Genomic DNA, 14,266 nt, shown 5'->3' with positions numbered 1-14,266 from the left:
GCGGTGCTGGAAATCTTAAAAAACCCTGTGATTTCCAAACACTTCCAGCTGCCAGAGCCATGACAGACACCATCACTTCTCACCCACCTGCTACATAACGTTTGCAGAGTAACTTCTACCACGAAAGGCTTCCAGGTTTCTCTCTGGTAAGGCAGCAGAGAAAAACATAAAGATACTCTCAGAAGGCAGCTGTCCTGCAGGTTTAGTCAGGGACACATCTGCATCCAACCACCTCAGCGCTCTCTTTAGCTGGGTGGCCTCCGGCAGCGCAGGGAGAACTGGAGCCCTGGGGGAGTGCAGGGGCTGAGCACAGCAAGCTCTCCCTGGGAGCAAGGCTATGGATTTCACTGAAGTCACACAAGGCAAGAAAGGCTGTCAGCAGATGAACATCTCTGCCAGGATGAAGCAAGGTACCCCACTGCCTCCCCAGTACACCACTGCACACCACACGTACCCCGTCTTGTTCCTCGGTGAGGTGTCTTCACCAGGCGTCCATCAGCCACAGCGAGTACCAGAGAAAGGGAGGGAGCAGATGGGCTGTCAGAAGCTGGAGCAGATGGACTGGCATGGCTGAGATTGCTCTGGACACAGCAAGACAGTGCTGCAGTGCCTGGCAGAGAGAAATGAGACGACCACCCGGAGAACTCCACATTGTTCCTCTGCCAGCAAAGCACCAAAGTCCAGCTCTAGAGGGACTGGAGGGTCAGCAGAGCATCCAGCCATCAATGTGTGTCAAGCCATGTGCAGAGCAAGCATCACCTCAAACGGGTAGTACCTGGTGTAGCAGCAAAATCCACCTGAAGTGCAATGGTTTAGGTTTAAACCATCTCTTCCTTTGCTGCAGGTTACAAAGTTGAGTGCTCATTGTCAATGCTGCTGTTCTCAGATTGTAGCCAGAACAAACACGTACTTTAGTGAAGTCACTGAGCACTGAAAGAGTAAACGAGGAGTAAGAGAAAAATCCAGCTTCATTGTGAGCTACAGAACAACAGACACGCTCGGGTCGGAGCCCTCACCGACTGCAGAGGTTATGAGAGTGCACACACCCCTTCAAGGTGGTTGGCATTCCGGGCTACTGGACCTCTCATTGCTTGGAGAAAAATTACTCAGAGGTAACTTCAGCTTACGTGCATGCTCGCTTTGCTTTCTTCTTGCAGGTCTGCACCATCAGCTAGCACAGAATCAATACTGATGCCTGGGATGACCTGCTGTCATTTTTATGTACTGCTGAACAGACTAGTTCCTCCTCCAGACCGTACAGCTGCAGCTGAGCTGGGCTCTATCCCACGATACTCAGTCTCAGTTCTGCCTTTAGCTCTGATAAAGTCGTGAGATTGCTCCAGTAGCTACATCAGCTGGAGGGAGCAGCTAAAGAAACATTCCCTGTGCTGCACTGAAAGATTCATGAACATGGTGAGAAGTGTTGGTGGAACACAACATCTTCAGAAAAACACGAGGAACAGGTTTGGGATACACAATTCCCAGGCTGGGGGGATTTTTCACACGTTCACTGTGTGTGACGCTGTCATCCTGCTGCCTGTGCAGGAATCACAGCTTCGTGGGCAATTGGACAAAATGCCACAATAGCACTGCTTTTGGTTTGGGATTGCAGCTACATTGCAAGCCCCTGGGGGTTAGAATTAGTTACCTGTTAGAATTAATGTCAGAATTAGTCAGTTGCTGTTACGTAGGGATAGGATTAATGAGAAGGTACTTACAGCTGTGTAATCACAGGTGTTTAAACAGAAAGTTCTGGCCATACTAAACTGCCTCAGTGTCAGCCCCTCCCATGGATGGACTAATCCTCAGCCCAGTTAATCAGTAGATAGTTATAAATGAAGGACTGACAAGGGTAAATGCACAAATACAATACAAGTTTTAGTTTAAGAGAAGAATAAGGAAATTTATGGTTATGTAGCGTTCTAAGACTTTAGATTCTTAACACAGAACACTGAGACCTTTTCTAAGAAAGGATGAAGAGGAGACAGTGACCTCTGAGATGGACCAGCAGAATCCAGGATCCAAAGCAGAACCGAGACTGAGCAGCGATACCCAAAGGTGACAAAGGGAATTTATGGACTTCCAGCCAAACCAAATGAAGAACACAGTGGAAATTTCCAGAGGACTGTGCCTATTATGTAATTGTGATAGGGGAGTATTTAAGATTGCAAACATAGCACCCAGGTTGCCACTCACTGAGGTGATGGCCCAACTCTGAGTTGTTAATAAAAGCAAGCCTGGGGTGACCTGAAGTCTAGTGAGATTCTTTAACACAACAGCATTGCACGTGCACAGCTCTCTCACTGCATGCAAAAAGCACTGAGGATGCAGGAACAGCCTCCTCCTCTTCCCTTAGAGACTTCCAAACTCACTTCCCACATCACTATCGAGCCCATGAGAGGTGGACTGGCCAGCTGAGCAGATTGCTTCTGCTGGCATGGCTCCCCGATGTTAAATGCACCCCCAGAGGCAAGGGCAGGGCCACCCACCGTGTCACTGCACGGATCAGTCCCTGACACACCAGAACTCCCATTCGCTTGGCAAAGGCACAGGCTGAGCCTGGCTGTGGGGTGCAGAGCGTGACAGGCAGAGGAGCATCGCACAGCCATGGGTTCAACACGGCCAAGCTTCAGAGCAATCAAGTTCAGCTCCTTTAACTCCCTTTTCATTTCCCCAGCACTCACTGGGGATGGGGCAGGGGGAAGGCAGGACGCCTCAGAGCCATCCCCCCACACACTAGTCAGGTCTGCTGCGTGCCAGGGAGCATCCCCGCTCCTGAAACTGGGCACACAGGAGCTGCACACCTCAGAACTGCCTCCTCCACGGCCTCACCAAACTGCAGGATGGCAGCAGCACCAAAAAACATAGTGGAGACCTTATTTCATGGACTAGGTGCAGATAAAAGTGAGTAATCATTTTACAGGAATCCCAGCTCCTCCAACCCAGGCTCTGGCTGGAGACCAGACCTCGATGTTTTCTGCCTGGCAGGTGCAGATTGTGCAGCTCCTGGTGGTCCCACCTGAGCTGCTGCAGCTCCATCCCACCACGGGGCTGCCAGCCTGCAAGCACCAGAGAAGGCTTTTGCCAGACATGAACCAATCATCACCTAACACAGATGTGCAAGAAAGAAACTCAAATTGAAAGTCATTTTTCTAATTTAATAGAAAGAACCGAAACCAAATGCTTTTCAAACAATGCTTCAAACTGATCTAATACAACTTCTACAGCACATTCCAGAGCACTTAACAAGAAATATTTACAGGCAGCTAATGTATTAAATAACCGTGTGAAGAAAAACTTCTCTTTTAATTACACACCAGCAAAAACCACAGGAACAGAACGATTAGAAACCGTAACCTTGCTTAAAAAAAGGTAAATATGATTATTCAGGTCATACAATACCACAGAAACAGCACTTTTTAAAAAAAGAATTCTATTAAAAGATGAGCAAAATTTACTATGTGCAAAAGAGAACCAGTTCAATTACTGGAAACAAGAAGTAATTAAGAATCAAAGAATGCCATGAGTTTAACTCTTCCGTGAGAACACTGACACGCAGAACAGGCTCTCAACTGCACAGATCTCTACAGGCTTATTTACATGAGTCATGATGTTCTGGACCTAAGAAACACCCACCCCCCTTTGCAGGCCATCAGCAGACATGCACTGCTTTTTTCAGCTGTAGCTCACACTCCGGAGGGAACGCTGCACAAACCCAACTGTCACAACATTTTAGTACCTCTCCTTGTAGAAATTCAGGAAGTTCCACAGAAAGCAGCCTCGAGCTCTAAGATCACTCAACAGAAAGGGCCAAAACTGTATTTCTGACATTTAATAGTTCACTTACAATGAAGATTCCCAAATTAACTGCAGCTTTTTCAAACTAATTCAATTCAGATACATTAGAAAGCTTATAAAGTAGGATCCCCATAACCGAACGCAGGAAATAGATGGAAGAGTTACTGTACACCCACCTTGAGAAAATAAAAGAATTGCCCTATCTGAAGATACAATGAGTATGTTCCATCTGAAATATGTTCATGTAAACTGTGGCATATAAATATTTGTTTTTAAAAAAAGTACCTCCATTATTTACTCAAACACTTCTTAAAAAAATATGTAACTTCAACTCCCCCCCAATTTTTAAAATAAAATGCCACACTATATTGTCAGTATCTCCTGCACATGTTTTTCAGAGCTGGACGTGGTGACACGCATACAAACTTTCTATAAAATCACTATCCAAAGGAAAGGATTCCTGGCATGCTGACAGGCAACAGACAAAGCAGTTTTATTGCTTTTTCCAAGGAAAGGTTAAGAGAAACAAGAACAAGCCAACTTCCAGTCCTCCATACACATAGCTTTGAAACACTGCTGCTGTTACCAGAACTTAGGAGACAACAGCCAATAAACTGGGTTACACAACAGCATGATAAATTCTGGCTGATTTTAAGGACTTCTGTTCCAGTGGCCTGCAGAAATGTTTATAAAACATTCCAACGATGCAGTGTGAAGCGTGCTGACAGGGTCACACCTCACAAGTAGCAGCAATGGTGACACCCCACACAGACAACCACCTCTCTGCACTTCACAGCATTTCTATTTCCAAAGGTTTGGGGAACATCCTGTTTTTCTTTTTTTGGATAGTAACTCTGCCTTACTATACCATAGGCCACTTAGTAAAAGACCTGAACCTATTCAGCTGGTTATCACTAATCACTAGTAATTACATGGCAGGATACCTGCTGAGGTAATTGAGAAGTCCACAAGCACATACTGTACACTTCTCTCTCATTTCAAAAGCAAGTTGCCTTTTACTTCTTTGGATTAACTTAAACTTCAGGGTCATTTACAACAAAAGTTCAGACATGACTGATCATTTTTACAAGTGTCCTAACTGAGAGCACACAGCGACATCATCAAGTGCCAGGCTGGCTTCTTGCCCTCCCGTCGGGACACTGCCATCATGCAGAGAAGGAGCAGGCACAGGGGTGCCAGAAGCTGGACTGATGGACACTACACTCCCATTCCCAGGGTGAAACACGCTGTCGCTTGCACATCTTGCACACACATCATCTGGCAGGCAGAAGATGCTCAGGGTAACACCAAGGGCTGTTAGTACAAACCCCATTAATTCACTCTTGAACACGTTATGTGCAGCACCAAACAGTTGTTTCAACTGAGCAAACTGTTACCAGACCTACACTGACCATTTACAGACTACAGGATGTTGAAAAGCATTAGCAGAGCTTATCTAGCCTTTTGAATTTTTTTTAATACAACGTAGGTAATTTCCAAACAATCCTTGCATTGGGAATTGCCAAATGAAAGGGGGAGGGAGAAGTTGCTTTGTTTCTTTTATGTACAAAAGCAACGCTTGGCTTCTTGCACACAATGCCACCTGATGGTACTCCTGAGCACTGATGAGCTGAAGGAAGAACAAGTTCCAGGAGTTCAGTGAGGTTTGTGCAAGAGCCTCAAGTCTCATTGAGGTCAAAGCTCACAGTTCTTGCAGGTGAACTGACAGGCTAAGTCATTAGCCTAGGAGCTTTGGCAATTGTTCTACCTTGCCGTAGGGAGCGAAGCATGTGGAGAGGCCACCTCAAAACCTTAGACATCTGCTCTGGGGTCTGGTACCTGGGTGGGAAAGAGGTGATACCATTCGTGCTGCAGCAGGAAGCAGGCACTGCCCCTGACAGCAGCTCTGTAGTCTGGTCCTTCCCCGCTCTGACCCGCTCTAGGATGCCACCGCGCTCGTCCTGCGCTCTGGGTCAGGCAGTGGGTCCCTGCAGAACTTCAATCCATGCCTGGCACCTTGCAAAGTCAAGGGTTAAAAGGAGAGGCCTGAAGGGATGGAACAGAGTGCTTAAGAGCCATGCAAACAGTACCCCCGATTGAAGAGAATTCACAAGATCTTATTTTCATGACAATTTTAATAATACTCCTTTGCAAAATTAAGCTGACAAACTAGAAATGCATCAATAGGCAATACACAGAGCTGTTCAAGGACCCCTTGTTCCTGCTAGTGTCCTGTCCACACACATCACCCTCCCTATGGGCAAAGCTCTTGCTCTTTCTCAATTTAACACGTTTAAGTAGAATTACTTTCCCCTTCACTTACAAACTGGTAGAAAATAAATTTAAACTGCACTACATTAACATCTGAGAAAAAAACAACCCAGTTTGAGTTCTAAGAGTCTCATTTATATAATCTAAAGAAGTGAGCTTGAAGTTACAAATACCTTCAGTCACCTTATTCACTGCAAGAGAGGAACAGTCACAATGTACATGTGCTTTTTTCTTATAAAAAGAAACCAAATCTCAAGTGATTTGCCTAGGAATTGCTGAGAGCATATCTCAATTTGATATGCTGTGCTAAAATATTTACCTTTACCACTATGGTAAAGCACAGGCAATGCCACAGGAATTGCTCTGGATGAGTGTGCAGAAAGCCCAGTGATTTACCAGAGATCAGTGTGTGAATCCATCCACACAGAATCTCATGGCAAATTCACAGTCTGTCAGCCTGACCTCATCTGATTGTGGTTTTTTCATCTCACTTCAACGAGATCTACATGAAGGCCAGAAATTACATTGCTCATTTCTAGTATTGAGCTGTCAGGAAGAGGAACTGTAATTACTTTGCAATGACCTAATTTCTCACCAGAAATACTGGAATGAAGGCAGAGTGCAAGGGGAAGGCACTGCAGAGATGCCTGCTGCAGGGTTTAGGGAAATAAGGAAGCTGTTCTGTTGTTGTATTTGACCAGGAATAGTTCAAGGCCAAATCCTGGTCCGTGCAAGTGCTTTGTTCAACAGATGGACAAATAACCCAATCTCAACAGATTTATTCCAATCTTTCTAGACATTTTGTTCATAAGCTGCTTCTGAAGAAAGTTCTGAGTAGTACTCTAATAAAAATAAGACAGAAGCTCAAAATGAATGCAATGTTAGAAATAGCATATATTACAAATCTTCTTTTGATAGGAACAATTAATAAGAATACATATTAGCTTAAAAACAGCTCAGCAAATGTTGCTGATCTGCAAGAAATCTCAATTCACTATTTACAAATAAGACAAAGTGAATACAGGAAATTTTACACATTTGGTAGTTAATAGGTTATTGTTTGCCGAGTGGTCTATTAGAAACTGATATTTAGGAAGACTGGAAAAACACCCCAAATGGTTTTTTAACCTCTTCAGCCTATGTTCTAAGTACAGAAAATCAGATGATGAATCCTGGGGATAACGTTCTGCCTCGTGAGGGGGATCGGGGACAGATGACACAAAGCCAAGACTCCTGCCATGATGGCACTGAAGTGTTCTGTGTACAGACTCGAAACACACCTCCCCCTGCGGACACCGGCTTCGTCTTTCACCTGTCAAGAACTCACACTCCTGCACTTGCCAATTCAGAACAGTTTAATGATGGGTTTTTGTTTTTCCTTTTGCTATACATGGAAGGTAGCAAAGAAAGTAAAATTTAGATAATCGGATCAACACAGATCAGTTCTTCACAATACCACTTGAAATGAGATGAGAGAAGCAATGACCAACACACACTGAAGTTCACACACACACAGGGGGTTTCAGGAGCATTGCTGACAGCTCACACTGTGAATGTGAGACACGGTGACCGCACTGGTCCAGTCCGCAGGACGTTCTGCTCAGCAGCCTTATCTGTACATGGAACATCTCTTAGCAAATCTGCTTCTCTTCAACATCCATCCCCCTCTATCGGTGAGACCAGGATGAGTGTGTCCCCTCCATCCAGAAAAGAATATAGCAAATAATCAAGGAAAAGAAAAAAGAAAAAAGAAAAACCACCAAAATGTTACAATACAGGTTTTTTTTCCCCTTTTGATGAGAATGCTTTTCTGTACAGGTGGATTTTTTTTTTTTTGTAATCTAATACTGTTTAAAAAGCTATCAGCTTCTTCAAGATGGCCACTGCAGGCATGATAATATTCCAGGAACACTTAAATAACAGTTTTTACAATAAATCTCAGGTCCATATCATTAGATTACTTTATATGCACTGGTCTCTCATCTGATTTTAGGCGTTTTCTACGTGGTTGTATAAAGTCTTCATCGGAGTCCTCAGTTATTTCACCATCATCCTCTTCCTGCTCAAATTCAGGCAAAGGCTGGAAGGTCCTGTCTGGGTAGATCTCTGTAAGTTTATCTTCAAAGTATAATGCAACTGCCTTCCCTGCCTGTGCTACTTCTGAATCAGCCTGTAAATGAAAGAAGACAGGAATATTCACCTGTTGGAAATGCACATCCCTTCACCAAGTGTGCATGGTCTGAAACGCTTACCTTCAAATTAATCTCTTGTGTTTCTGCATAAACTTGAACAACTCTCATCATCTAAAAAGGATACCAGAGTCAAAAAAATGAAATTATAATCCTTTCTAAAGTTATGAGATTGCATAGGATTCGATGAGTAAAGTCAGCCATAACAACAAACAGCTTGTTATGGGCTATACCTCTTTAGCTCTCAAACCCAGTGGAAGTAGGTTTAAAACAGTCTTAGGAGGGTGACATGAGGTAAATAAACCACACAACTTTTGTACAAATAATGGTCTCCCAGTCATTTTAAATTCTAGTTGCCTGGACATTGCTGTGGGAAAGTCTCACTCTGGGAGACTCCTGGGGGTCTTGCCCCACTTTGGTTTTTTGGTTCTGTTTTGGTTTATTTAAGTATATGGCTTACAGGCACTGCATGTGACACTTACAAGAGGTCAGGGTGACTCATCTTTTGCCATAAGCCAGGATTTCAAGCAGCAAGACAAGTGTAAACCACCTTTTTTGCTAATACTAAAAAACCCCAAAAACCACATTCACCACTCCTTGCTCCCTTCTTTCACTCTCGTCCCTAAGAGCTGCAGCATGTTTTTCCTCTACAGTAGATGCTTCGTTAATTCCCTTGACTGAGAAGTTCACACAATTGCAACTTCTTCCACAGGGCTCATTAACCTCCACCTAGTACAGAGACATAAGGGAGTTGGGGGTGTCAAAGTCCCAAATGCTTACAGCATTACATCATCAACCTTGATTTTTACTAGTGTACTTGTGAAACAGTTGAGATCCTAATTGTAGGCTTGTATACCTCCTTCACTTCTTCAATGCCAGAAATACAGCCTAAACAATGCAAAACTCAGATTACATTTTACAGAAGAATACTGCTTATTTCATTTTTAAGGCCAGAAAAAACCCATTCCCTGCAATAGCTTCTCCTCAGGCTTTTCATTATCTTGTTTTAAGGCATCTGTGAAATAAGGGTGCCCTCTTATCTCAGTTTCTACTCTGTTTCAACACAATACCACATTTTATTTTATTTTCACATTCTAAATACTTTTTCCATGTTTCATGTGGTAGTAACAGGTAATTTATCTCCCCAAGTCACCTTTCATATGTGAGGTGCAAATATTTCATTATCAGATGGGTTCATTGCAAAGTCAACTTACCACATGCATAAGAAATAGGACTCTACACACAAGTTCTCCACTGAAAACTGATTTTTGTGAGAGCCCAGTGACCCACAACTAAAGCATGAAGTGTAATACCAGCCATAACAACCCCGTGCTTTTCTGGACTAGGCTGCATGAGGTACTAGGACCAGCAGAATATTCCCCAGAAAGGCACTTTTCCTCTGTAGAGGAAAGTTGCCTCAATAGAGGTTTACCATGTTTCCTGGTTTGAGAACAATTACCTGCTCAGCACTGCTTGTCTGCCTGTATTGTCACGCTTCCTAAGCACTTCTACAACCTATCCAATGAACAGTAACATGGTGAACCTGCTCCTCAGTCATACAGCCAAGCCAGTGAATGCACTTAAACAGTTCCCTCTGTTAAAGCCTGATCTCCCTCTTTAGCTAAAACTGAGAGGTAGTTCTGCTGTGGCATTTCTTCCCCCCCTGTCATTTACATGTCTGATTCGGCATCTGCTCCGTAAGCAGAAGTTATGACTGGAAGCAGAGCCTTTAATTGGAGAAGCTGCAGAGCCATGTTGAAGTAAATCTAAATCTAAAAATATGTCTAAGATCAGAAGTTAACATACTTCATTAAACCTTTCACAGTTCTTGAAGATCAACCGGACATCGGCCACAAAGTCCTCCGGAGTCTGGTAGTGTTGGGAGTGCTTCTTCTGCAGTTTCTTTTTCACTGTAGATAAATCCATTGGTTTCTTTATAATTTTATAGTAGTTTGGTATCTGTAAAAAACAAACAGTGATTTATCACTACAATGATTACTTAGTTCACAGAAGCAGCTGCATTTCTTCCCTTATTAAAATATCAATCAGCTAATCTCATCCTGCACTGTATGCACGTTCAGCAAGTGGGAACAATTTCCTTTCCTCAAACTGTTAAGGAAGTTCTTTCTATTCTTCAGTGTCTATCATAGCACAGCCACACTTCCCATTATAGTTACTTCTTGTACAGCTGAAAACAGAACAGGAAAAGCAATTCCTTTCCTCCTTTCATTTCAAAGAAAAAAAAAAAAAAGAACTAACAAAAATCCCTCAAAGCATTTTGAATTTCATGGCGCTCTCAAGACATCCTCTTCCAATTCAACAACTGCTAACTGAAAGGGTCTTAAGTATCTGGGACTGGGACTGAGTGCAGAGTCTCTGCACAGAGAAGCTACTGAAGCAGCTTCGCAGAATCACAAAGATCTGGACAACTACCAGAACTGTTATGCTGATCAAGGGAACATGCTTCAAGTAACAGCAGTCAGTTCCTTCCAAACCCAACCCCAGACTTTTAGAAATGTTGTGCCAAAATATTTCAGGAGACTCACCGAGGCTGGGACTGGCTCTTGAAACTCAATGCTCAGCTCATGACAATACAGGTAAAGCAGGAGACGTTCACATTTCTTTCAAAGAAATAAACAGTTTCACATTAATATCCTTAATCTATCCTCAGCCCAGAAGTTCATACCTTCCTATTTTAAATGTTTTTTTTTTAGTTTAGCAGCTTAGTGCTAGAAAATTTGAATTGCATCCCTACTAATTTAATTATAAAATGCAAAGTTGTTAGGAGGGCACTGCTGAGAGGGTAGATATCACCTTACTGTGCACACAGCAGCAAGATACTCCCTTTTTGCTTTCTTCTTCCTAAATAAAGGCCTAGGGCTAAAATCAAACAGGAAGAGGCACACTAACATACATCCAAATTATTAAAGACAAACTACAACCGCTTTTCTCCAACCAAAACTGCATGTAACAGGAAAAGACTGAGTTGCAGACTTATATTATCCCTAAACAATTTGAAACCAAAGCCAGAGTGTTTCTATGAATTCCCTGTTGAAGTGTTTTTCTTTGCTTTGGAGGAATTTGGTATCAGTCTGGTACTTTATGCACAGGTGATTGATAAAGCTAAAACTAATCCTGACTGTCAAGGTGACTAGACTTTTGCACATGAATGCACCTAAATACTTGTGGCACCTCTCACAGCAAGAACTTAACTCACCAAACTTGCATCACTATTTTTTATGAAGGTTATATCAATGTTAAGTGTAAAGAACTTCTAATTAAGAACACTAAAGAGAGTAATGGATGTTTAAAGGATGCATTTGAATACAGAACATGTGTTTACATGCAAGTTTTAGCTACTAGATGATTACAGTCCCGCTGTAATGGAGCACTCCCACAGAGTCACCTACACCTGGATATGTGGTCACACCAAGAAAACCTCATTACTCATTTTGTGTTGTTTGGTTTGGTTTTTTTCCAAAAGCCATAACTCTGTTTAATTGGCTGCAGCCAGAGCAAAAACATTTTCAAGAAACAGCTAATGTGAGAAAGCACTTTTTTGGGGGCAATAGATTCCTACAGATTTGAGACATACCCTTTGGTCCACAGGACTCAAGCCTTGTGCTGTTTTCCCTTTCTTGCTGTGTTGTGAATTGTCACAATCATATTCTACTTCTGGCTTGCTCAGATCTCTGCAGAACGTACATATCCACTCTCCACTAAATAGAAATAAACACAATTACTCCAGATATCCAGGGACAGTCTCACCAGTGAAAACTACAAAGATATTTTCATAGCTCTTACAGGCTCACAAGGTACCACAGTAAAGACAGACATCCAAAGATACAGAACAACTCTTAATGCTCAAGGTAATTCTGCCAGTCAAGACCATTTTTCCTGCCCTTGTATTTCTCTCCCAAGTATGTTCTAATACTTTACACCTTTCCCACTACGACTTTAAAATGAGCTTCACATAATGGAATCACACCTTGAGCAACCATCTGCTTATCAGATAAATATTCACCAGTTTGGTGCAAACCAACGCAGACAGGCCTTTGAAACATCAGATATTTCACTGATGTTGGGGATGAGACACCAGTGCTGGTGCTGTGCTGAAATGTACCACATGAACGAGATCACAGAGCTGTTCTCAGGAAGCGTTACGCTGTTGCTGGTACCTTGGGAAGCTGAGGAGTGTCGGTACGTGACACGTGAGGTGAAACACCTTGGGGCACTTTTCACAACACAACAGGTCCCCTCCATTCTGGCAAACAGCACACCAGTCTTCGTTTGGATCATCATCTTTGTTATTGCCTTCTCCTCCAATCCTAGCTGATCGGTGCATGAGGCTGCGCACTGGGGATTTTCCATTCACAAGGCCATGTCCTGACTGTTTGCAGCTTTCACTTAAATCTGCTGGTTCCATTTTTACATGATTTTCAAGACTTCCTAATGCTTCTAATTCACTTTCCAGATGCAAGTTAGTGGATAACGGCGGCGTCAAGCTGCTCTCAGGACTGCTGAGCTGAAATGAAAAGTAGCACGTGGAAATCAGAAAGAATCAATTCTACAAGGGCACCTTTCTTCCATTGGTGGAAGTCAAAAGCCACCCCACCCTTTAAAGGTACTGTGCTCATTTCCCAAAGTATGTGGCAGATCATTACAAGGAGCTGAGCTGCATACAGTATTGAAAGCCACTCTGACAAGTCCCTCCCTTCAGGAACATACTCATTTAACATGAAAAACAAACTTTGAAGCCAAACACACTGATAAACTGTTAAAAATATACCTTCACTGTCAGTAGGAAAAATCCTCAAATCTATCGTTCTGCTCCCAACACACAACCCTTTTAAATCAAGCATAGCTGTGGAACACTGAAAAATAGTCACTTGGATAAATATTTTATTTATGCTCCAGCCTAGGAACTTTGGACTGATGGGAAGATCCTCAATGCAATTACCTACGTACGAATGTTCAGGAACTACTAACAATGGGTGACTTACAGATCTAATTAGTTAGGGATTAAAAGCAGCAGACACACTACTATGCTGGGAGTATTTCATTTTAATAGCTAAAGATAAAGTTTACATGACAGACTATATCCTGTGTCTGGCACAGCATAACATTAAGGATATAATAAAGCCCTTAACATGCACCAAACTGAGATTAAAATTTGTTTCCTGTCAGACTACTTCCAATGCAGAACTACCTATCAAACTACATAACACTGACACTGGATGTGTTCTGCATCCACATCACTAGGCCAAGTCCTGTACAAACCAGGAAGGGAAGTATCTGCCATCATTTAATGTTTATTTGTTCAACATAAGCCAGCAAGCTACTGTCCAAGTCCCACTGCCAGCTTGCTGGTACCTATTTCACACCACCAGTATTTAACATGACCACAAAACCAGCTCAATAATTGACCTGTCCCACACTTTAAAGTTCTGCCAGGGAGCAAAATACCTCTCAGTCTTCAGGGCTGTTAATAGAGTATGAGGCTCAAGAGTAAAACTGCTTTATTATTTATAAATATTTATAAATTCTTAAACATGGTACTAGGAAAACTGTAACATACTGTTGCACAAAATAACTTTACCATGCAAGCACTCCTTCTGCCATCCTCTGTTTTTTCCTGTTTTACTGTTCCTGAGAAACTGCATATCTCTTCCTCTGTCCCTGGCTCCTGCTTGACTTTCACTTGGTCAGACTTGAACATGCTAGTTTTCTCAGCAGTTCTGCCCGAAGAGCCACAGCTACAAAGATACCAGCATACAAATAAGAGGAAAACTCATCAAAGCAAAGAAATTTAAGTTTCCTGAACAATTTCAAAGGCAAAGAACAATTTAAAATACATCAGAACATTTATACAATAGCTCATGTTCCCAGGACAACAGACAATCATCATGAACAAGGAAGGGCGGGGGGGAATAACCTCTATGTAGTCATTCTTCCATTACTGGGTCACAACTCTATCAAAGCCCCCTTAACTCATTGCCCAATTTATT

The 14,266-nt window shown here is 42.6% G+C and overlaps 1 protein-coding gene across 2 annotated transcripts in view; it reads right to left on the bottom strand.

Annotated features, from left to right (window-relative positions):
- Positions 1-7,425: 7,425 nt before the first annotated feature.
- TRIM33 (tripartite motif containing 33) overlaps positions 7,426-14,266 on the bottom strand; it is a gene marked incomplete at its 5' end in the record, with an annotated part of 28,597 nt that continues 21,756 nt past the window's right edge. The window contains 7 exons of one of the 2 annotated variants that reach the window (XM_084276031.1): positions 7,426-8,239; positions 8,322-8,372; positions 10,065-10,217; positions 10,805-10,879; positions 11,854-11,977; positions 12,437-12,783; positions 13,858-14,014. In XM_084276031.1, coding sequence (XP_084132157.1) covers positions 8,027-8,239; positions 8,322-8,372; positions 10,065-10,217; positions 10,805-10,879; positions 11,854-11,977; positions 12,437-12,783; positions 13,858-14,014 — 1,120 coding nt within the window. In that variant the 3' untranslated portion in view covers positions 7,426-8,026. The remainder of the gene's footprint in view (positions 8,240-8,321; positions 8,373-10,064; positions 10,218-10,804; positions 10,880-11,853; positions 11,978-12,436; positions 12,784-13,857; positions 14,015-14,266) is intronic. The other variant, XM_084276032.1, reaches the window with a different exon arrangement.

The sequence above is a fragment of the Gallinula chloropus genome (genome assembly GCF_964237585.1).
Source record: "Gallinula chloropus genome assembly, chromosome: 27".
Lineage (NCBI taxonomy): Eukaryota > Metazoa > Chordata > Aves > Gruiformes > Rallidae > Gallinula > Gallinula chloropus.
This window is presented reverse-complemented; position numbering and strand designations above follow the sequence as displayed.